The sequence below is a fragment of the Argentina silus genome (assembly GCF_951799395.1).
Source record: "Argentina silus genome assembly, chromosome: 3".
NCBI lineage: Eukaryota > Metazoa > Chordata > Actinopteri > Argentiniformes > Argentinidae > Argentina > Argentina silus.
The window spans coordinates 2,914,221-2,937,955 of record NC_139657.1 but is presented as its reverse complement, the minus strand read 5'-3'; the positions used below and the strand labels follow the sequence as shown (position 1 = coordinate 2,937,955).

Sequence of the window (23,735 nt, the reverse complement as noted above, 5' to 3'; positions counted from 1 at the left end):
CTGACCGCCCCCCCCCCCCCGACCGCCCCCCCACCTCGCTTGAGTTTCCAGACAGCCAGTTCCCCCCTTCATTGTGACTCCAGCAGTGGAACACTGAGGAGGACAGAGCCAGTGACGTCGGCCGGTGGCCTTGTCATGTGACTTAATTGATTTCAACCTGGCGACCCACGCGATGGCGTGCGACAGAGTCAGCGGGTGGCTCTATAGAAACGGAGTGTGTGAGCCAGAGGAGTGACGTCAGGGAGGAGGAGGGTGGGTGGGGGGGGAGGAGGGTGAGGGGGGGGGAGTAGTATCCAAGGTAGGCTGGCCGAGGCAGAAATCGGAGGACGGGCTCGTTGTAATGCACGGAACGGAATGAGGAACGGAGTCAAACACTTCTGTAATGCACGGAACGGAATCAGGAATGGTATCAAACACATTGTGTGTTGAGACCGTTCCCCATTCCGTTCCATGCATTACAATGAGCCCCCGTCCTCCGATTTCTGCCTCCACCAGCCTCGCCTGATAGAAACAGTGTGTGTGTGGGCCAGACTGGTGACGTCAGGGAGAGGGGGGGGGGGGGGGGGTCGTATTCACCTCCCACAGGCAGACAGGCTAGCGGGAGGCTTCTTATAGCCAATGAGAGAAGGAGAGAATTATGTCCAGAAGAGAAGTAGGTAGTTAAAGTCAAAAAGAGGATTGTGTTCAGTGAGAATGAAATGTGTGACTGGGAGAAGGAAGTCAAGTAGGCAGAGAGAGAGAGAGAGAGAGGGAGGGAGGGAGGGAGAGGGAGAGGGAGAGAGAGAGAGAGAGAGTGAGAGAGAGAGAGGGAGGGAGAGAGAGAGAGAGTGAGAGAGAGAGAGAGAGGGAGGGAGAGGGAGAGAGAGAGGGAGGGAGAAGGAGAGAGAGAGGGAGGGAGAGGGAGAGAGAGAGAGAGAGAGAGAGGGAGAGAGAGAGAGAGAGTGAGAGAGAGAGAGAGAGGGAGGGAGAGGGAGAGAGAGAGGGAGAGAGAGAGAGAGAGAGAGAGAGAGTGTGTATGGGGGGGATTAGAGAGAGAGAGAGAAAGATCTGTAAAGGACTCTATGGAAACAATTTATATAACCTGAAGAGATGCCATATAACCAATACGGCTTCCAAGTAACTTCAAAGTTATGTAACCCCATAGGGCCTCTATGTAACCCCATAGGGCCTCTATGCAACCTCATAGGGCCTCTATGTAACCCCATAGGGCATATGCAAGCTGTAAGGATTCTTTGTAACATTTACAAAGTTGTAGAATCAGTCAATGGCAGTAAATGGGAAACTGAAAATTCTGTATTTTCTGATTTTAACAATTCAGATATTTGTGTGTGCATATCAATACATGGGAGAATATACCCTCAATAGCAAAACAACATTTGTCATAGATTGCAGCAGACAGATACAAGTGAATGACTGAGGTTTTTTAATACCTCTCTGGCTGGATTGGGAGTCGGGAAAGAGCTAGAGTTCTGTTTTGTTTTAAATAATATATCAGAGATTCAGATAAGATGGCATACTTTAAGAAGACACTTACACTTACACACACACACACACACACACACACACGACTCAAGCACAGCGATCCTTCCCTTGAGCAGTCTCAGTAATGGCAGCATGGGGGATGTCTGACCTCTGGTGGTCACTGAAAGCATTACACCACACATTTCACTTCTCCGTGTAAGAGCTATGGCCAAATCTCAAAAGTCTCTCCTTGATTACTCGCGTCCTCGACAACCGCCTCCTTCTAGAAACCCATTGGAGCAGAGAGTCTGAGGGTCCTCCCCTTGAGCCTTCTCCTCCAATGCATTTTGGAGCAGGCGAGGAGCGAGAATGCGAAGACTCAAGGTACTCAAGACTTTCGATATTCGGCCAAAGTCGGGTCTGAGTCACAGATGTCAAAACCACACTCAATTAACTTAATTTATTGTCATTACACACAGAGAACGGTTTGTATGACTCATTCACCTTTCCATTCCATCTCTTAAAACGAATCAATAGTAGAACTACAGCAGTTCAGTTACAATTCAAATCATATGATAAAGGATCTCTCTTTACGTGCCACTAAAAGCCTTGAAACAATCACAGGTTTAAAACAGAGGGCCCAAGGGCCATGACTACTGCATCCTGGGTAATGTAGTCCTCACAGGGTTACAGTGATAAAATGGTGGGCCTTGTTTCCTGCTCACATGATGAGTTTCTCCTTCGCTGAGCGGTCAGTCAGACTCTCCAGAAGGCTCTTGTCATCCTTATCTGTCACATGACAAACACACACAGAGCGATACAGCACTGGTCAATACTGTGACTGTCTGTCTGTCTGTCTGTCTGCCTGTCTGTCTGTCCATCTGCCCGTCCTTCTATCTGTCTGTCTGTCTGTCTGTCTGTCTGTCTGTCTGTCTGCCTGTCTGTCTGTCTGTCTGTCTGCCCGTCCTTCTATCTGTCTGTCTGTCTGCCTGCCTGTCTGTCTGTCTGTCTGCCTGTCCGTCCATCCTTCTGTCTGTCTATCTATCTTTTTTCTCTCTCGCTCTCTCTCTCTTTTTTCTATCTATCTGTCTAGCCTGCCCCCTGCTGGTGTGCGGAGGCGGTACTACTAACCGAAGATGAGCAGGTTGCAGGAGCACTTGGCCTGTCCCAGGGGACTGACCAGCACCAGGGTGTAGTCCCCACTGTCCCTGGCCATGCAGGAGGGAATGGTGAGGGTACACACGCCGTCCGCTGTGCTCTGCCAGAACCGGGGGCTGTCCGAGACGTTCACCTCACCTTTGTACCAGCTCACCTGAGGAGGAGCAGGTAGGGGGTCTCCTTATCACATTTATTTAACTCATTCAGTGCCAAGGCTGACTTAATTCACCAAGAATGCATACATTATGATGCTTCATTTTGTAGCCAATCAAAGTGTTGTTGCTAGGTAAATACCACATAGAACACTATGAACACTACTATACTACCACATAGAACACTATTTTGCAGTTGATGAGTTAAAAACATTATTTATTTAAAGTTATTTACACACTGAGAACGAGGTGTCTGGTACAGATACGCCCTGTTTATAGTGCAAATATTATGCAGAAGAACACCTTAAAAACATAAAACAAATATAACACAAAATACACTCATTGATTGGATCAAAACAAGACTCTGTGAGCTGGTCCCTAACCAAGGGACTGATGAATACAACGTTGTCATCAATCATCATGATGAATTTTAGCGCAAATGTTTCATAAAACACTAATGAAAACTAATGAAATCGTTATCTCCTGTATCATTGAGCAGCACACTCATTGTGATAACAACACAGTGGGCTAATATATCATCCTGTCATTGGAGGCTGGTGGAGGTAGAAATCGGAGGACGGGGGCTCATTGTAATGCATGGAACGTAATGAGGACGCTCATTCCGTTCCATATATAACAATGAGCCCCCGTCCTCCGATTTCCACCTCCACCGGCCTCCCCTACTATCAGTTGCCATGGCGATCCTACCTGCGGAGTGGGCGTGCCCAGGTAGGCACAGCTCATGGTGCAGTCCTGGCCGCGGCGGACGGCGTGGTCCTTCAGCGGCAGGATGAAGGCCGGCTTGGCCTGGCGCACCTTAGGAATGTACTCCCTCATCAACAGGCTGCTGATAGGCTCTGAGACACACACAGGAACACACACACACGCACGCACACACACAGGACCATGATATGATGTATGATAATTGTATTGTAGATAGACAGACACACACACACACACACACACACACACACACACAATAATGTCATTATGTCGGATGTGTGAAACACATGAGCTTGACTCTCTTTCATTCGTAAAACAATGGCCCCACCTTCGCTATGGGGGAGGCTAGTGGAGGTAGAAATCGGAGGACGGGCTCATTGTAATACATGGAACGGAATTAGGAATTCCATTCCATGTATCACAATGAGCCCGTCCTTCGATTTCTACCTCCACCAGCCTCCCCTGGAACCACCTAATCCCGCTTCAAACGACACCTCCCACCACTTCCTGTCCCACCTTTCTCCTTGGCGATGACGAGCGGCTCCCGGGAGTCCAGGGGGTCGCTGTCTCCGATGGCGTTGCGTGCGATGACCCGGAAGTAGTACTTCCGGCCAGGAAGCAGTCCGGTGACGGTGTACCGGTTGCTGAAGACGCGGTCGGCGGCGGTGAACCAGGTGGCTGTGCTGGCGTCCCGTTTCAGGATGACGTAGTGGGCTCCCTCGTCGTCCGCCAGGTCTGGGGTGTGGTCCCACTGCAGGGTCACCGTACCGGGGACCTCCTCCACCAGACGGAGGTTCCTGGGGGGCCGCGGGAAGTCTAGGGGGGAAGGGGGAGGCATGAGATGTAAGCTGTGGATGTTTTCATCCAAGAAATCAGAGGACGGGATTATTGCAGTATAACAATATATAGCATTTAGCTGACGCTTTTATCCAAAGCGACTTACATTCCAGTGAGTGCATACATTTTTATGGTATATATGGTCCCAGCGGGAATCGAACCTACAACCTAAGCGTTGTTAGCGCCATGCTCTATCAACCGAGCCACAGAGGACCGCACTGTAACACATAGAATGAAATGAAACACGTGTCTGATACCATTCCTCATTCCATTCCATGCATTGCAATGAGCCCGTCCTCCGATTTCTACCTCCGCCGGCCTCCGCCGGCCCCCTCACCTGTGACGCGGACGTGGATGTCGTAGTGAGCCTCTCCGTAGTCGTTGCGCAGGTGGACCCGGTAGACGCCGGAGTCGGAGCGTTGGCAGGAGGAGACGAGGAACTGGGAGTGTGTCTTGCCCTTGGTGATGACCTCCCTGCCCTTAGTGGGGATCCCATCCCTCAGCCAGCTCACCTCGGGGGGAGGGGACCCCTGGGGGGGGGGGGGGGGGGGGGGGGGAGGTGGAGGAGGAGGAGAAAGAGGAGGAGGAGGAAGAGGAGGAGGATCATTGAACACTTTTTAAACATACTGCGTGTGTGTGTGTGTATGTATGTGTATGAGTGTGTGTGTGTGTGTGTGTGTGTGTGTGTGTGTGTGTGTTTCTTACAGTGAAGGTGAGGGGGATGCAGAGGGCTGACCCAGCATGCACCACCATCTGGTTCTTCACCCTCCCCTGGAGGTCAAACCTGGGAGCAGCTAAACAGGAAGTGGTCACAACAGGAAGTTACAATCAGCCTCTGACTCTGAATGAAATGTATGTGTATCATGACAATGCACCATGTGTATCATCCAGTGGAGGTAGAAATCGGAGGATGGACATTGTACTGCATGGAATGGAATGAGGAATGGTATCAAACACCCATTTCGTTCCATGCATTACAGTGAACCAGTCCACCGATTTCCATCTCCACCAGCCTCCCCCGGTATCATCAGTGTATCATGACAATGAATAAAATGTAATAACTTCAAATACAAATCAAATACAAATTCTGAAAACTAAGTATGACTGGTTTCCATGTGTGGCGTTCAACGCAGAACACAACTGCCATTCACATTTTATGCTAGAAAACAAAACAAGCCATGTGGCATGATCCTGCTGTGTTGAGGATGTCACGGTCCGATAGATGACAGCAGCTGTCTCAGCGTCTCACCGGGTGGGGGCATGGCCAACACCCCCTGATCCAGCTCTATGGGCTCCCCGACCCCCCCCTCGTTGACGGCTCGGATGCGGAAGAAGTACTTTGTGCGTTCCTTCAGCCCCCCCACGGTGTAGGCCGTGCCTGGGTAACAGAGGCCACAAGAGAGATGACGCGTTACGAAGAGATACCCTGTCTGAGAGGTGAAGACACAGACACACACACACACACACACACAGACACAGACACAGACACAGACACACACACACACACACACACACACACACACACACACACCAAGCTAATGCCTAGGCTTTAGGTTTGATTAGTTTGTGCATATCTTCCACCCTGGAGACCCAGGTTCAAACCCTGCATCGGTCGTACCTGCGATGGGGATCTTGGTGGCCTTGGTCCACTCTTTGGCGTCCTCAGGGCGGACCTCCACAATGTAGCCAGAGGGCTCATCCCCCAGCTCCGGGGGTCTCCAGCTCAGAGAGATGGAGGAGTTGGAGGAGTCTGACACCGCCAGGTTTCTCACCAGACCAGGGGCACCTAGAGGGTGGGGGGGGGAGGGGGGGAGGAGAGGGGGAGGGAAAGTTAATGGGAGAAAGGGTGGAAAGAAATTAGTGCCCAAACCTATGATACTCTTACTGTGTTAATGTAATTTTGGGGCTATATTTTGTTTGAATGGGGCTATATTTTATTTGGGTGTTATTGTGAAGCGTGGTGCAATAATGTACTTTCTGCCGCTTATGAACAACTTCTCGCTTAAGATAATGATCATAATTGACTCTTTTATCCAAAGTGACTTACACTGCAGTGAGTGCATACATTTTCAGTGTCTATGGTCCCAGCGGGAATGATGACTTGGCTCTTTGAGAACAGCAGTACACTCTATAAGGTTAAGCTAGGTCAGAGTGATTTGTAAAAACACCACAACCACAAACACACTCCCCCTGCCTGGAAAAATATTGAATTAAATTGATTTGTTAAGCCCCAATGACATAGGTAGGGGGTTATTGACTTTCTCTTTTTCACCACAGAATGTAGAAAATTGCCGTTTTCACATATGCAGACTCTGTATGTACCCTGGAGATAATGACGTAATGAGGTTAAAAATGGTGAAGTGTCCCTTTAAGTTAGGTCAGAGTTCAGTAATATGTTTGAGGTGTGCTGTTCAGGCCTGGAGGTGATGCTTCCAATGATACCTGTTTATCTGTATGTACAGCAACAGTCAAAAGTTTGGACACAAACTTGCCAAGAGTGTGCAAAGCTGTCACCAAAGCAAAAGGTGGCTACTTCGAAGAATCTAAAATGTAGAACATATTCTGGTTTGTTTAACACTTTTTTGTTTACTACATAAGTGTTCCTTCATAGTGTTGATGTCTTCAATATTAATCTACAATGTAGAAAATAATACAAATAAAGAAAAACCATTGAATGAGAAGGTGTGTCCAGACTTTTGACTGGTGCTGTAGATCAGTGTATGTTGTGGTTGGGACTCACGGATGGGATCTTTGGCCAGGACTGTGTTGGAGGCCGTGCTGGGGGTCCCGGGTCCGGCTCTGTTCACACTGGTCACCCTGAACTCATACTCCACGTCCTCCACCAGCCCATCCACCACACACTTGGTATCTAGAGGAGGAGGAGGAGGAGAGAGAGAGAGTCCAACACACTTAGTATCTGGAGGAGGAGGAGAGACCAACACACTTAGTATCTGGAGGAGGAGGAGGAGGAGAGAGAGAGACCAACACACTTAGTATCTGGAGGAGGAGGAGAGACCAACACACTTAGTATCTGGAGGAGGAGGAGAGACCAACACACTTAGTATCTGGAGGAGGAGGAGGAGGAGGAGGAGAGAGAGAGACCAACACACTTAGTATCTGGAGGAGGAGGAGAGACCAACACACTTAGTATCTGGAGGAGGAGGAGAGTCCAACACACTTAGTATCTGGAGGAGGAGGAGGAGGAGGAGGAGAGAGAGAGACCAACACACTTAGTATCTGGAGGAGGAGGAGGAGGAGGAGGAGAGAGAGAGACCAACACACTTAGTATCTGGAGGAGGAGGAGAGACCAACACACTTAGTATCTGGAGGAGGAGGAGAGAGAGAGAGAGGGAGAGAGAGAGAAAGAAAGAAAGAGAGAGAGAGAGAAAGAAAGAGAGAGAGAGAGAAAGAGAGGTTCCAACACACACTTAATATCTGTAGGAGGAGAGGATTCGTCATTTTGACGTTTTTTTAGCTGATATATGATTTCTTGGGGCTGCACCATGTTATTGCACAATGAATCACGTCTGAAAGTTGCCATTTAGGTCAACGTACGTGTATTATGGGTAATACATTCTATTTTGTTTACTGCAGATTCTCCTGAAACCATTTCCCGTGTGCCGTGACCTTTGACATTTCATACAGCTATACAGCTCCCAAGTGTGGCTTGGCTAGCCTGTTTGGCTAGCGCTCAGAGTCTAATATAAAATCGCTTCACTGCTTTTTTGCGACTGAATAACCTTTCGACACATTTTATTGAGAATTGCTCCTGGCTATATCTGGGGTTAAGTTCCCAAATAGCTCAGTAAATGACTAGCGTCACCACTTGGTGCTTCTGTTCTGTGAGGATCTGGAGGAGGAGAGGGAGGGAGGGAGGGAGAGGGAGGGAAAGAGGGAGGAAGGGAGAGAGAGAGAGAGAGAGAGGGAGGGAGGGAGGGAGGGAGGGAGGGAGGGAGAGGGAGAGAGGGAGAGAGAGAGAAAAACCAGGAAGGCCTTTAAAGTCAATCCTCAACACCATTGTCTAAAGATGCTTTCCCACAATGTCTCCTTTCTGTACTCCCTTGATGCTGACAAAACTGGACAGGTGAAAGCACCTATTTCATGCTGTATGCATCAAGCCTGTGTGAAGACAAAGGCCGTGTTCCAAAATGCTGCCTTGCACTCTATCTGGGGCGTATAATGTACTTGGTATGCACTCTAGATAGAGTGTGAGAATTCATTTTGGAACACAGCCAAAGTTCATTTTCAGACCTGTGACGACACAGACAATGACTGGATGTGAGAGGACTGACCTGTGACCATTTCATCGTTGACAATGTATTACATTTACATTTTACATTCATGGCATTCAGCAGACGCCTTTATCCAAAGAGACTTACAACAAATACATTTGTTTAAGTAAGTGAATCACCTATCCATCAGCCATCATAAGAAAAAGTAAGCAATGCTCGGACCAGGGGCCACAGGAGAGAGACTTGTCCAGGGGGGTAGTGGGGGTGGAGAGGTCTTTAGGAGTGTATGTGAGAGGACTGACCTGTGATCAGCTCGTTGACCCTGTATGTGAGAGGACTGACCTGTGATCAGGTCGTTGTTGACCCTGTATGTGAGAGGACAGACCTGTGATCAGCTCGTTGACCCTGTATGTGAGAGGACTGACCTGTGATCAGCTTGTTGTTGACCCTGTATGTGAGAGGACTGACCTGTGATCAGCTCGCTGTTGACGGGGACCCACATGTTTCCCCCCTTCTTCTTCCTCTCCACCATGTAGCCCAGGACGGGGGCTCCACCATCCTGGGCCGGGGGGGCCCAGCTCACCGTCACAGCATCCTTAGTGACGTCAGAGACCTGGGGCTGGGACGTCATGCCTGGGGGCTCTGGGAGGGGGAGGAGGGGGGATGGATACTTATTATAATAGTCACTATGATGAAGGTGTTGATGATGATGATGATGATTTTTGAGATAAAGATGATGATGATGATATTTGAGATAATGAGGATGATGATGTTGTTGTAGATATTGATGATGATCTTGATGTAGATGATGATGATGATGATAATAATTATGGTGATGAAGATGACGAGGGCGTCCTCACCTATGGGTTCCCCTGCGTACACCTCCTCAGTCTCCAGAGGGTCGCTCACGCCCATGGCGTTGACAGCTCTGATGCGGTACTGGTAGGCCTTGCCCTCCTCCACCTTGTCATTGCTGAAGGTGGTGGTGTTGCTGTCCACCTCGCCGACCTTGATCCACGACTTCTTCCCCGCCGCGCAGCGCTCGATCACGAAGCTGGTCACCTGCTTGCCCCCGTTGTCGCGAGGAGCCTTCCACTTCATGGCGATGCACTTCCCTGTCCGCTCCAGGAACTCCACCTTACCCTGGGGGGGCTTCGGGTGGTCTGAGGGAGGGAGGCACGCAGTACACTAACAGTATGGAACAGCACAGCAGCAAATTATCCAAGGGGAGGACAGCTAACAGACATTTAACTAGGCTTCAACTCTCTCAAATTCGCCACGGATGGTACAGTACACACAATACATTACAAGATGTAGTAATAACTTAGTTTTCCCAGTGAGGGAACTTCGTTTGTAGAGTTGTACTGCACTTAACAAACAAATGCCAGCCCTATCCACGCCACCTGTCACCATCACAGCGCCAATAAAACATGATAAACCAACAAATACAACGACAATTAATAACAAAATACTGTAGGCCTACAACTCTACTGAGTACTATTGCACCACCACTTCAGTATGAGGGGAATACTCACCGACCACATTGAGGTGGAAGTTGGCGATGGCGGTCCCACAGTCACTCTTCAGACGGAGCATGATGGCACCGCTGTCCTCTCTCACACACCTGGGTGGACAGAACACGTTATAATAATAATAATAATAATCAATCATCATCATCATCATCTTTCACACACCTGGGTGGACAGAACACATGTGATTGTTATTATTAATAATAATAACACCGTTTATTATTAATAATAACAACAATAACAACAACAATAGTAATAATAATAATCATCATCATCATCATCATCATCATCTATAAGTGCTTCAACTGGTAGTTGAATTGAATAAAAGGTGCTTTTTAAAGTAATTAATAAAAAGTGCTTCTTTATCATTGTCATATGTCACATACTAAGCGTGGTTATTGTGTTGTTGTTATTATCTGCTTTCTTGGCCCGGTCTCCCTTGCAATATCGATTTAGTGTCTCAGTGGGCTTTTCCTGGTTAAATAAAGGTTTAATAAAAATTAAATACAAGGGACAAATAAAGGACCCTTTTTTGGTATATATATATATATATGCCATTTAGCTGACGCTTTTATCCAAAGCGACTTACATTGCAGTGAGTTCATACATTTCAGTATATATGGTCCCAGCAGGAATCAAACCCACAGCCTAAGCGTTGTTAGCACCATGCTCTACCGACTGAGCCACAGAGGACCACGGTACTAACTCCAACTTCCTTTCAGTCTACCTGGTGAGGACCAGAGTGGTGGAGTCCGTTCCCCGCTCCACCTTGGTCCTCTCATCGTCCATCAGCTCCACGCCGTCCTTGTACCATGTGATCCTGGGTGGGGGTCTGCCTGTGAAGGGGATCTTGATGGTGGCAGTCTGACCTGCCTTCACCGTCACAGGCTGGCCCCCCAGGAGCTCCAGCACGGAGGGGTCCATCACCGGAGGGTCTGGGGAGAGAGAGGTGGTCCACCGGGCCGGTCACTACTGGGCCCCACTGTTGGAATTATGTATGTGTCCATATGCACACCAGGGGAGGCTGGTGGAGGTAGAAGGACGGGCTCATCAAAGGACGGGCTCATTGTAATGCATGGGACGGAATGAGGCACGGTATCAGGAGATACACGTGTGTTTGATACCATTTCTCATTCCGTTCCATGCATTACAATGAGTCTGTCGTCTGATTTTTACCTTGTTTAAACCCACCATGTTTCACTGGTATAGGGTATACGAAATAACACAGGAGAAGATGTTCTGGGAGTTTGAATGTAGCAACAACTGTGGGTTTATATAGACAGACAGACAGAGACACACACACACACACAAACACACACACAACCACACACACACACAACCACACACACAATCACACACACAACCACACACACACACTGACCTGCGATGGTGAGGACAGCCTCGCTCTCGGCCCCCTTGGCCCTGAAGGTGTACTTGCCCTCGTGAGCGTCGGTCACCCCGTCAAAGAGCAGCTTGTGGACCGCCCCCTGCTTCACCACCTGCACCCCGCTCAGACCTGACACCTGGAGGCAAACAGGGTCAGGGTCAACTCAGGGTCAGGGTCAGGGTCAACTCCACTTCAGTTCAACCAATTCAGGAAGTAAACCCAAATTCAAATTCAAATTCCACATTTCCTCGATTCATTTTCAATGAGGAAAATGTTGAATTGGAATTTCTGTTAACCTTCTGAATTGACTGAATTGAAATGGAATTTACCCCAACCCAGGTAGGCAAACAGTCAGAATGATTGTTCCTGATTGGCAGATTCTATGACTCGATTCTTGCATTATCAAAAAGGCAGATATATAATTGTTTACATGAATGTCTATTGAGTCATGCTGTGGCTGTGTGTGAACAGACAGAGCAGTGGTCTTACTTCCACTCCGTCCCTCAGCCACACCCCCTCCACCTTCTCGTCGTTCAGGACAACACACAGCTCAGCGGGGGCGCCGCTCGGGCTCTGGGCATCACACATACCACTCTTCACTGTGGCGAAGCGCTCTGTGGACACGCACGCACGCACACACACACACACACACACACACGCACGCACATACAATCATGTCAATGTAATAACAGAGTATAATACATAATATAATAATAATAATAATCATAATCATAATGCATTATTTTGTATAGCGTTTTTCTCAGTACTCAAAGACACTACTTCATATTTCATGGAAAGGACAAGAATACATAGATACATAAAAAGTGAAACAAAAACACATTCAACATTCAAAGGTCATATACAGTTACAATGACGATAACTGAAACGACATTGATGATGACGATGATGAAGCTTACCCTCCACGGTGAGGTTGGCGGAGCTGACGTACTCGTGGGCGTCGCCGTCCTGCGTGCAGACGATGGCGTACTCGCCCTCGTCCGCCAGGTCGCAGTCGTCCACGATGACCTCCGCCCTCTTGCCCTCGCGCACAAAGATGTAGCGGGTGTTCCCTGTGATGTCACGGCCGTCCTTCAGCCAGCGCACGTGCACGTCCCTGCAGCTCATCTCACACTCCAGCCGGGCCTTGCCCCTCTCCTTCACGCGCACGTTCTTCATATGGCTCACAAACTTGATAGGGATCCCTGGAGGAACGTTAGGGTTGAGACGAGAGAAGAGAGAAGAGAAGAGAAGAGAAGAGAAGAGGAGAGGAGAGGAGAGGAGAGGAGAGGAGAGGAGAGGAGAGGAGAGGAGAGGAGAAGAGAAGAGAAGAGAAGAGAAGAGAAGAGAAGAGGAGAGGAGAGGAGAGGAGAGGAGAGAAGAGGAGAGAAGAGGAGAGAAGAAGAGGAGAGAAGAAGAGGAGAGAAGAGGAGAAGAGAAGAGAAGAGAAGAGAAGAGGAGAGGAGAGGAGAGGAGAGGAGAGGAGAGAAGAGGAGAGAAGAGGAGAGAAGAAGAGGAGAGAAGAGGAGAAGAGAAGAGAAGAGAAGAGGAGAGGAGAGGAGAGGAGAGGAGAGGAGAGGAGAAGAGAAGAGAAGAGAAGAGAAGAGAAGAGAAGAGAAGAGAAGAGGAGAGGAGAGGAGAGGAGAGGAGAGGAGAGGAGAGGAGAGGAGAGAAGAGGAGAGAAGAGGAGAGAAGAAGAGGAGAGAAGAAGAGGAGAGAAGAGAAGAGAAGAGAAGAGAAGAGAAGAGGAGAGGAGAGAAGAGGAGAGGAGAGGAGAGGAGAGGAGAGGAGAGGAGAGGAGAGGAGAGGAGAGGAGAGGAGAGAAGAGAAGAGAGAAGAGAAGAGAAGAGAAGAGAAGAGAAGAGAAGAGGAGAGAAGAGAGGAGAGAAGAGAGGAGAGAAGAGAGGAGAGAAGAGAGGAGAGAAGAGAAGAGAAGAGAAGAGGAGAAGAGAAGAGGAGAGAGGAGAGGAGAAGAGAGGAGAGGAGAGGAGAGGAGAGGAGAGGAGAGGAGAGGAGAGGAGAGAAGAGGAGAGAATCATATTCAACTTGATAGGGATCCCTGGAGGAACGTTAGGAAGTCCATCGAGGACAAATACAATAAGTGCTAAGCTGTGTACTGAATAGTTGAACAGAGGCCTCTTCGTTTGCCTCCTCTCCTTGGTGAGCAGATACCTACCAGAGAGGTGAAAGAAGAGGTGAAAGCCTGGACTAAACAAACACACCTTTAACCTTCAGACTCTGTTCATACAAATGTACTGTACAAATTATTCTGAAGGCACGCAAATGGCAATGACATGCTATGCAAACCTATAGGGAACACAGCACTCCTCTCTCTGAAGTGGCACTGTGAGCTTGTGTGTGTGTGTGTGTGTGTGTGTGTGTGTGTGCGCGTGTGTGTGCGTGACAGAGAGAGCGTCTAATGATGAATAACTTAATTAACACAACCCCAATTACACTAGCTCTTAGTACCCGGAGGAGAAGCACATGTCCTTGTGAAGATATTTACACGCTGCTGCTTGCACCGTGGGCTAGTGAGCATCTTGTTAAACAGCTCTGTAATGAATGAGCGTGTTTTGTGGAGGGGATTTGGCTGGATTACACGAATATCAACACTGGGAGAGGACCTGACGGTACTTCATTAAGTCTTCTCCCTGAGTCTTCATTATACATGCCAGAGGAAGTCTGCTGTAACTTTTAAATGAATTATTTGTTTTCATCTCAGAAGTGAAATGAGGTAAAGGCCGCATATTAACCCAAATCTGCATCTGTCTGTGTCTGTATATTATATCTGTGTCTGTGCCTGTCTGTGTCTGTCTGTGTCTGTATATTATATCTGTGTCTGTATATTATATCTGTGTCTGTGTCTGTATATTATATCTGTATCTGTGTCTGTCTGTATATTATATCTGTGTCTGTCTGTGTCTGTATATTATATCTGTGTCTGTCTGTGTCTGTGTATTTGTGTATGTATGTATGTATGTATGTATGTATGTATGTGTGTGTGTCTGTGTGTGTCTGTGTTTGTAGTTTGTCTGGCTTTAGATAAAGCCTTCTATGAATAGAGCCTATGACACTAGACATCCTATGACAACACTAGACATCCTATGACAACACTAGACATCCTATGACAACACTAGACATCCTATGACAACACTAGACATCCTATGATAAGACTAGACATCCTATGATAATGCTAGACATCCCATGATAATGCGAGACATCCCATGATAACATTAGACATCCTATGATAACATTAGACATCCCATGATAACGATAGACATCCTATGACAATGCGAGACATCCTATGATAATGCGAGACATCCCATGATAATGCTAGACATCCTATGATAATGCGAGACATCCTATGATAATGCGAGACATACTCTCTATGAAGAGCGGTGCGGTGGCGGTGAGGTCTCCTATGCTCATGGTGTAGTCTCCTGTATCACCGGCCCTCACGTCCTTGATCTTCAGGGTGTAGGTAAGCCCGTCCTCTGACACCGACATGTCAAACTTCTCATCCCTCTTCACCTCCTTTCCCTTCACCTTCATCACACAAACATAAGGTTGAGAGGCCTGTGGTTTTACGATCAATACAGTCATCAGTCAATCAAATGGATTTTTTGTATAGAGATTTTTTACAAAGACAATTGTCTTAAAGTGCTTCACAACGAGAGCAAAACAAACATTGTGGGATTGTGGTATCACAATCAATCATCAATCAATCAAATGTGCTTGTATTCATTCAAATGAATTTCGATAGCACTTTTTACAAAGACAGTTGTCTCAAAAGTGCTTCACAACAACAACAATACAACCATAGACCCACAATAAAAGCAAGCCAAGGAAAAAAAAACAGATTGGAGAAAGACATTGGTGAGGAAAAACTCCACTGGGAGGAAGAAACCTTGAGAGGAACCAGACTCCAGTCAGGGATCCATCCTCCTCTGGCCTACAAAAAGAGTTTACTGACCTACAGCATGTCTAATGCTAGGACAGATACAGGCTACTTCCACATTTACTACTTAGTGCACCACATCTGATTGAATAGGAATAGGGTATAGGGTGTAGGGAATAGGGTGTGATTTGAGTTGAGTCCAGTGGAGGCTGGTGGAGGTAGAAACCGGAGGACAGGCTCATTGTAAGGCATGGAATGGAATGAGGAATGGTATCAAACACGTGTGTTTGCATTTCAATGAGCCTGTCCTCCGTTTTCTACCTCCACCAGCCTCCCCTGGTGTAAGAATAGGGAATAGGGAATAGGGATTTGTGATTTGGGACGCCCCCAACACGGTGTTATTGAAAACGCAGCCCCAGGTGCCCCTCAGGACAGCAGCGTTGACCGACCTTCCCCTGCCCTGTCCTCCCCCCCTTCCCCCTCCCCCGACAGCTGCATTGACCGACCTTCCCCTGCCCTGTCCGAGCCCCCTCCCGCTCGATAGCAGCATTGACCGACCTTCCCCTGCCCTGTCTGAGCCCGCCCGCCCGCCCGTCCGTCCGCCCCCCCCCAACAGCAGCATTGAAGACCTTCCCCTGCCCCCCCCCACCACCACACCCCCCCCCCCCCCCACGCCCCCCCCAACAGCAGCATTGACTGACCTTCCAGACCAGCGGAGCGTCGGTCCTCTTGGAGAGGCGCACCTCGAACACCGCCGCCTGGCGCTCCGTCACACACATGGGCTTCAGCTCAGAGAGGAACCTCAGGGGCTCGTCTGAGAGAGGGGGATGACAGAGAGGAGGAGAGGGGGATGAGAGAGAGGGGGAGAGGGGGATGAGAGAGAGGAGGAGAGGGGGATGAGAGAGAGGGAGAGAGGGGGATGAGGAAGAGGGAGAGAGGGGGATGAGGAAGAGGGAGAGGGGGATGAGAGAGAGGAGGAGAGGGGGATGAGAGAGAGGGGGAGAGGGGGATGAGAGAGAGGAGGAGAGGGGGATGAGGAAGAGGGAGAGGGGGATGAGAGAGAGGAGGAGAGAGGGGGAGAGGGGGATGAGAAAGAGGAGGAGAGGGGGATGAGAGAGAGGAGGGGGGGATGAGAGAGAGGAGGAGGTTGGGATATGAGAGAGAGGGGGAGAGGGGGATGAGCGAGAGGAGGGGGGGGTGAGAGAGAGGAGGAGAGGGGGATGAGAGAGAGGAGGGGGGGTGAGAGAGAGGAGGAGAGGGGGATGAGAGATGGGGAGAGGGGGATGAGAAAGAAGGACAAATGGCATGTGAGAGGGGGAGAGAAACAGAGAGAGAGAGGGGGGGGGGGTTGAGAGAAGGGTAGAGGCGGAGGGGAATGAGAGAAGAATGAGAGAGGGGGATGGAGGGAGGAGGATGGAGGGAGGAGGATGGAGAGAGGGAGAGGCGGCCTGTCACTGTTGAGTGCACACATCACTTTGAGAAAAGGAGGGAAGGGGGAATCATGTCCAATATAATAGTTAAGCCTACAGACGGCCACTCCATAATGCAGGGATTGGGGGAATATTAAAGAGTGAATACAAATGAGTACAGTCAGTGAGCGATGACATTATTAGTGTGAAGCATTGGGACGTTACTGTGCTCCGCTTGCCTATGACGGTGAGCCTGGCTGACAGGGCCTTGTCCCCGACCGTCAGGGAGTAGGTTCCCATATCGTCCAGACACACCCTGGAGATGCACAGCATGTACTTGGTCCCCATCTGCTTCAGCTCGTACTTCCCATGGGAGTACTGGATCCTCAACAGCTCCGTGCCCTGGATTGCACACAACAATACACATGGGAGGAGGCTCTCTCGCACGCACGCACGCACGCACGCACGCACGCACGCACGCACTCTCTCTCTCTCTCTCTCTCAGAGCATCAGGGGAAATACACAAATTAACATGCACAAACATGTACACGCACACACACATACACTTGGGCACGCACACGCACACACACACACACACACACACACACACACACACACACACACACACACACACACACACACACACACACACAGGGTGATTGAGTTTTACCAGAAACCATTGCATCTTAGTGTTGGGGTCTTTGAGCTCCATGATGGTCTCAAAGATGACGTTGGTGTCTGCCTTGGCAGTGATGTCGTCCAGGGGCTGCAGGACCTTCACCATCTGGGCGCCGTGGAGGGAGAGAAACATCACATATGGTTAGGGTTAGGGTTAGCTAACCCTAACCCTAACCCTAACCTTAACCCGTGGAGGGAGGGAAACATCACATATGGATATCTATTCTGTACAGCCTTTACATAACATGACACAGAAACGTGTCCATCAGGGGAAGCTGGTGGAAGTAGAAATCGGAAGACGGGCTCATTGTAATGCATGGAATGGAAAACAAGAAATTGTATGAAACACACGTTGTATTTTGTTCTACTTTATTCTATTTTATTCTCTTCGATTCTATTCTGTTCTATTATATTCTATGTCAGGGCCTAGATTCACGGAAGGTATTAAAGAAGAAATGTTTTCATTGCATATTATATTATTCATTAGTCAGTTCTGCATTCAATACAGCTAGCTGGCTCACCCACTGCTACTGGCTGGTTGCTATGGTGATCTTCTTAAAATCTCTAATCAACAACTTCTTAAGAAAATACGTCAGACATTTCTAAGACAATTCAGATTTTCATAAGAACATTTTGAGGACCTGTACTTCAGAAACATCTGAAGGAAAGTTCTATTTTTCTGAAGAAAGTTCTTGTTCATGTTTTGTTTCTGTTTTTTTCTTTAGAAGCTACACAAGTGAACCCGTCGCCATGTTCTGAGAAACAAAAACAAAACAAAAAACTATTTTAAAGTCCAACAGTTCAACTCTAGACTCTTTTACTGGCTGTTACCAAAGAACTGTGGAAGAAGGTTGATCCTGATCTAGGATTTGTAAAAAGATGTGTGCGACAGTCCCACCTCCACTTCCACCTTCTTCTTCATCTCTTTCAGCTTCTTGAGGATTCCTCTGAAGTCGGTGAAGTTGTGCTCGGCACAGATCCTCTCGTAGTCCTTCTTCTCCGCTCCCGACAGGATCTTTAACATCTCCTCTTCTGTTGGGGGCCTCTTCCCCTCCTTCTTCCCCGCAGGGACGGTCCTGTGCAACGTGACAGCTTTTTAGAGCTTTGTGTGTGTGTGTGTGTGTGTGTGTGTGTGTGTGTGTGTGTACGTGTGCGTGTGAGTGCGTGTGTGTGTGTGTGTGTGTGCGTGCGTACGTGTGTGTGTGTGCGTATGTGTGTGTGTGTGTGTGTGTGTGTTTGTGTACACTGTCTTTAGCACTTCCTCCCCTGTAGGGGACTTCCTTTCTACCCACAGGAACATTTTATTGCACAACGTGAACCCTGTCGGGCTTTGTCAGTGCCTGGTGGTTGTAAATGGCAGTTTTTACGTATGTGTGTCTTTGAGACTCTCCTGCACAATGACACAGCTTCTTTCTCTTTTTAAAGCTCTTTCAATCGGGCTTTTGTAGCTTTTTGAATCAGGATTGTGTCGACTGTGTCTACTGTAGGTGCTTTTCACACACACAGTGCTGTACATCAATTTTTGGTTGGCGTCCGGGTACAGTGTTAAATGTGTATTCTTACCGTTTCTTCAACATCTTTTTGAAGTCCATCGCTGGATCTGGAACGAACAGCAATGAAATACAAATTGAGAAATTATCTGTTTTGACGTGACGTTTTCTTTCAACATTTAGGGCATGATTCCAGATAACCAGACTCACTCTCTGTCACGACGAGGGACATGGAGTAGATAGCGTCACCGTGGTCGTTGGAGACAATACACTTGTAGACGTCAGCATCTTCCACTGTCAGGCTCTTGATCTGGGTTTGACAGAGAGAGACATTATCAGAGTCACTGTTGTATCCTATCACCTGTCTAGCTTGGGCTACCTCCCAACCAGGGGAGGCTGGTGGAGGTAGAAATCGGAGGACGGGCTCATTGCAATGCATGGAACGGAACGAGGACTGGTATCAAACACAAGCAATAGGCCTGGTAGGTGTCCACCATCTTGCTTCAGTCTGTCCTGTGTTCTCAGATGCTGATGAAGAGGAGGAAACGAGATGAGGAAACGAGATGAGGAAGCCACCTAAAAATACGCAGATCAGAGTAGGATGAAGTGGCCATTAGATGAAGTGGCCATTAGACACTGGTTGTGTTGCCCTCCCTCGTGGTTAAGGTTAGGTTTGGGCAATCTGATCCTAGATCCTGTGTCAGGGGAGGCTGGTGGAGGTAGCAATCGGACAAATTGGCAACTTCTCCCCAGGGCATTGCTAGGGGCTGCATCATCACGCAGTACTCACAACGACCCGAGGGAGGCAGTACAGTGCTAGGAATCAATCTAAAAAAAGCGTTTTAATGCAGGAACTTAACAAGCATCCGTCACCCATGAAAACAGATGGCAATAGGAGATGCATATGTCAGCACCCACAAGTTAATTGCTTTATAATAGCTATTTAAGCTTCACTTAAGCTCTACGGCTTGGGTTGGAGACAGCACTAAATCCACTTCCCAACGTTTAGAGATAAAAGGATCTGACAGTGTATTTTTTTTAAAAATTTTTATCTAGTCTAGTTTTCCACATGATGCATGAGGTCCTGTTTGAGTTGACAGCCATAACGTGGCGTAGCCCTTAGTTAATGGGAGCCTGTTAGGAGGCAATGGGCTCCTCTGCATCCTGTTAGGATCCGGAGCTCCTCCATGTTAAGACTTAGTCTGAGGCATTTGTCTTGTGGTTTAAATGGAGGCTAAGTGTAGCAAGTGTGCCAATCCTGCCTGGATTCAGTGCTGTTGTGTATTGTGGAGGTAGGAATCGGAGGACGGGCTCATTGTGATGCCTGGAATGGAATGAGGAATGGTATCAAACACGTGTGCTTTTAATTCCATGCATTACATTGAGCCCGTCCTCCGATTCCTACCTCCACCAGCCTCCGCTGGTATCTGGAGGCTCAGTTAAGGAAGGCAAGCAGCCACCAGACCTATAGGACAGGTGCAAAACGACAACAACCAAGACAGAACTAAACAAAAGTAAAACAACATTTTAAAATGAACAAATCACCCATGAAAACAACGCTCCTAATTCAAGATGTTACACAGGTCACTCAAAACACTCAAGAAAATCGGACAGGTAATCGCAAAAACACGAGGAGCTTCATTCCTGATGGAAACGTACAGGTGAAGCTACATCAGGCTAGCTGGGTTAGCTCACCTTGAGTACATGCTGTTTGTTGAGGCTGTCGTAGAAGGTCTTCACTCCCTCTGTCATTGGCCGGCCGCTGGCCCTCTCCCAGGTCACGCTGGGTGTGGGTTTCCCCGTCACCTTCACCTTAAACGATGCCTTGTCCCCTGGAAATAAACATGGAACCCCTCAGATCAGATGGGATCACAATGTTGTTGTACCTCTTAAACTCCATGCCCTATTTGACTAAATTCCGCCTAAAAACCAGACCCAAAGTAAACCCCTGATAACATTAGAAATATGATGATCAGATGCAAAAGCAGGATACCATTTGATAGGTAACACCTTTAAGTTTTGTGTGGATATGCTAAGGTCATAGTTCAGAATAGCATACTACACATGACAAGGGGATGAAGTAAACTATAATGAAATTAATAAACAAATTAAGGCAGAATTTGGGCCCAATTATGGGCCCATGGAGGTTAAGAGGTTAACCACCTGGTTGATCACACTATTGGATGTTGAATTCTACTCCATGTTGTATTGAACTGTGAGTAAACGTACTATTGAATTTTGCCTTAAAGCCTATGGGAGAGAGCATGGCCTGTATTCAGGCCAATGCTCCATCCTCTCTGTCCCTCGTGGGGCTAACAGTGAACGCTAAAACCCAATAAGGCCAATCTGCAGGATTCTACTGCATATTGTGACAGCTTGGATTGTGCTGTGAGTGTCCCGTAATCTATAATTTACAGGTACAGCCACTGGGAATCAGACTCAAACACCAACTGTTTTTCGAAAAGGCTGTAGTCTACTCAGTTCTCGGCTAGCTAGTAGCTAGCCTGGGGAGGCTGGTGGAGGCAGAAATCAGAGGACGGGCTCATTGTAAAGCATAGAACCATTCCTCATTTCATTCCATGCATTACAATGAGCCCGTCCTCTGATTTCTACCTCCACCAGCCTCCCCTGGCTAGCTACTAGCTACTCATGCTGTCCTTTCTCTCTCTAGAAGTCAATAACAGTGAAGCTAGTTCAGTCAGACTGCATGCTATTTTTGTAACATCCTGCCCTGTTTCTTAGTTTATGTTTGTCTTTGTTTCATGTGATTCATTTATTGTTTCCTGTTTATTTTTGTGTTACTCACCATGTCCCTTGTGTGTTTCCCGCCTGTGTGATTGTCTACCCCGCCCTGATTGGCTTCACCTGTTCCTCATCATCCTTCCCTGTGTAGATAGTCTGTGTGTTCCCCTGTCTCTGTGCCAGTTTGTCTTTGTACCTTGTGTCCCAGCAAATTTTCAGAGTGTTGAATATTCGTAGTTATTTTGGTCTCTGATAGTGTTTCTGACTTTGCTTTGTCTACCCCATTTCGGATTATCTGCCTGACTTTTTGAACTGCCTACCTGTGTACCAAACCCTGCTTTGCCTACCCCCTTCCTGGATTGACTGCCTACCCTTATACCGAACCTCTTTTAATAGTAAAGACTATTCTATTGGATTTAAGTTTTTGTCTCCGAGTCGTGCATTTGAGTCCTCTGCCTAAGTACTCCAGTCATTTAAATTTTATATAATGATTTGTGTCGAGGAGAAGGAGGGGGGGAATTTCAGAGTAAAGACACACTTTCTTTCTGTGAAGCCTATCGACCCCAGTTGAGTTCTCCCAAGGTGTCCTGAATAGCCCGGCGATGAGAACTGCACTGCGACATTGTTGAAGTCATCTGGATGCTGAGTAGCGGTTGCCCCCAGGCAGGTACAGGGAGAAAATGAGCTTACACATCCCAAATCATAACCTTTCATAACCGTTCAGGACTAAAACACAAAGCTGACTTTTGATAAAAAGTACTTCATTAACAAAGTGTAACAGAACCCTCCTCCTTTCCGCTGATTAGGACCAGGGGAGGCTGGTGGACGTTGTGTGTGTGTGTGTGTGTGTGTGTGTGTGTGTGTGTGTGAATAGAATGAGGGAGTGGTATCAGACATGTGTGTTTGATACCATTCCTCATTCCGTTCCATGCATTACAATGAGTGTGTCCTCCGATTTCTACCTCCACCAGCCTCCCCTGATCAGGACATACAGTCATTCTCAGTCCAGTAGTCTAGTTTATAAGGCACACTGGAGGTCTGCTTCCCCGACACAGATTAAGCCTAGTCCTGGACTATAGAACATTTCCAATAGAAAAATCTCTATAGGTTTTATCTGTGTCTGGGTTACATGAGATTAAGGTGCTGAATCTCACCTTCCTGGACGGTAATGGGGCGTGGCCTCTCCTCAAAATCTGGGACAGACTCCCCTGCTGGGATCTCCAGGGATTTCTGCACCTGGCTGAAGGACTCCACTATGGCTGAGGTCTTGCGGTGCACCACAGAGTGCTCTGAGGCAGATAGAAACACACACACACACAGACACATACAGTACAGTATAAAATACTCACAGATAGAATGCACCAGTGGTCACTGACTCTGTTCTTAGAGAACAGGATGTGTTTAACAGGATAGGTTTAATCAAAAGCCTACACAACCTGCAGTAGATTTCCAGGGCCAGGGTTAGTGGCCACAGAGACTACTTATAAAGGTGTTATTGTGGTGTTATAGATGTGTTATAAAGGCGTTATAGAGATGTGGGCCATACCATCCACACAGACAGTACTGGATGTATATAGAAGTTATTGTTCAGAAGAGATTTGTCAATGGGTAGAATACTGTAGTACTTTGTTTGATTGTATGTTGTGTATTGCGTTGTTATTGCTCTCCTTGTATTTCACTGCACTGTTGAAGGGTATCTCATATTAAGCGTTTCAGCTGTATCTGTACAATGAAATGCTTCACGCGAGCATTTCATCCTCTCAACAGTGTAGTGAAATACAAGGATAGGTATACAATAAAATACCATCATAACAATACAATATGATGGAAACAACTTTGATTTGACTTTAGGGTACTGTGCCGGGTTAAGAGGTGTGAGAAGAAGCCCTACCCTCTGTGGTCTTGGAGGAGGTCTGGGCGACCTTGCGTAGCTTGGTGGAGCTGGAGCTCATGGAGAAGGTGGAGGAGGAGGAGGAGGAGGAGGACATCTGCATCTCGGACATCTGCTCAATCATGCCCCCGCTGGCCTGGAGGACCTCCAT

General features: G+C 47.9%; 1 protein-coding gene across 1 annotated transcript; it reads right to left on the bottom strand.

Annotated features, from left to right (window-relative positions):
• Positions 1-1,715: 1,715 nt before the first annotated feature.
• LOC310801601 (immunoglobulin superfamily member 22-like) lies at positions 1,716-23,735 on the bottom strand (the record flags this gene model as incomplete). Its single annotated transcript, XM_083665667.1, has 27 exons — positions 1,716-1,881; positions 2,187-2,250; positions 2,593-2,773; positions 3,480-3,628; positions 4,011-4,310; positions 4,669-4,861; positions 5,037-5,125; positions 5,581-5,709; positions 5,950-6,117; positions 7,072-7,200; positions 9,032-9,205; positions 9,424-9,726; positions 10,099-10,187; positions 10,820-11,027; positions 11,474-11,615; positions 11,969-12,093; positions 12,397-12,681; positions 14,860-15,022; positions 16,076-16,188; positions 17,023-17,185; positions 17,454-17,567; positions 18,360-18,537; positions 19,025-19,061; positions 19,162-19,261; positions 20,647-20,783; positions 22,848-22,982; positions 23,585-23,735. The coding sequence occupies 27 exons, from the start codon at positions 23,733-23,735 to the stop codon at positions 1,716-1,718; spliced, it is 4,185 nt and encodes a 1,394-aa protein (XP_083521793.1).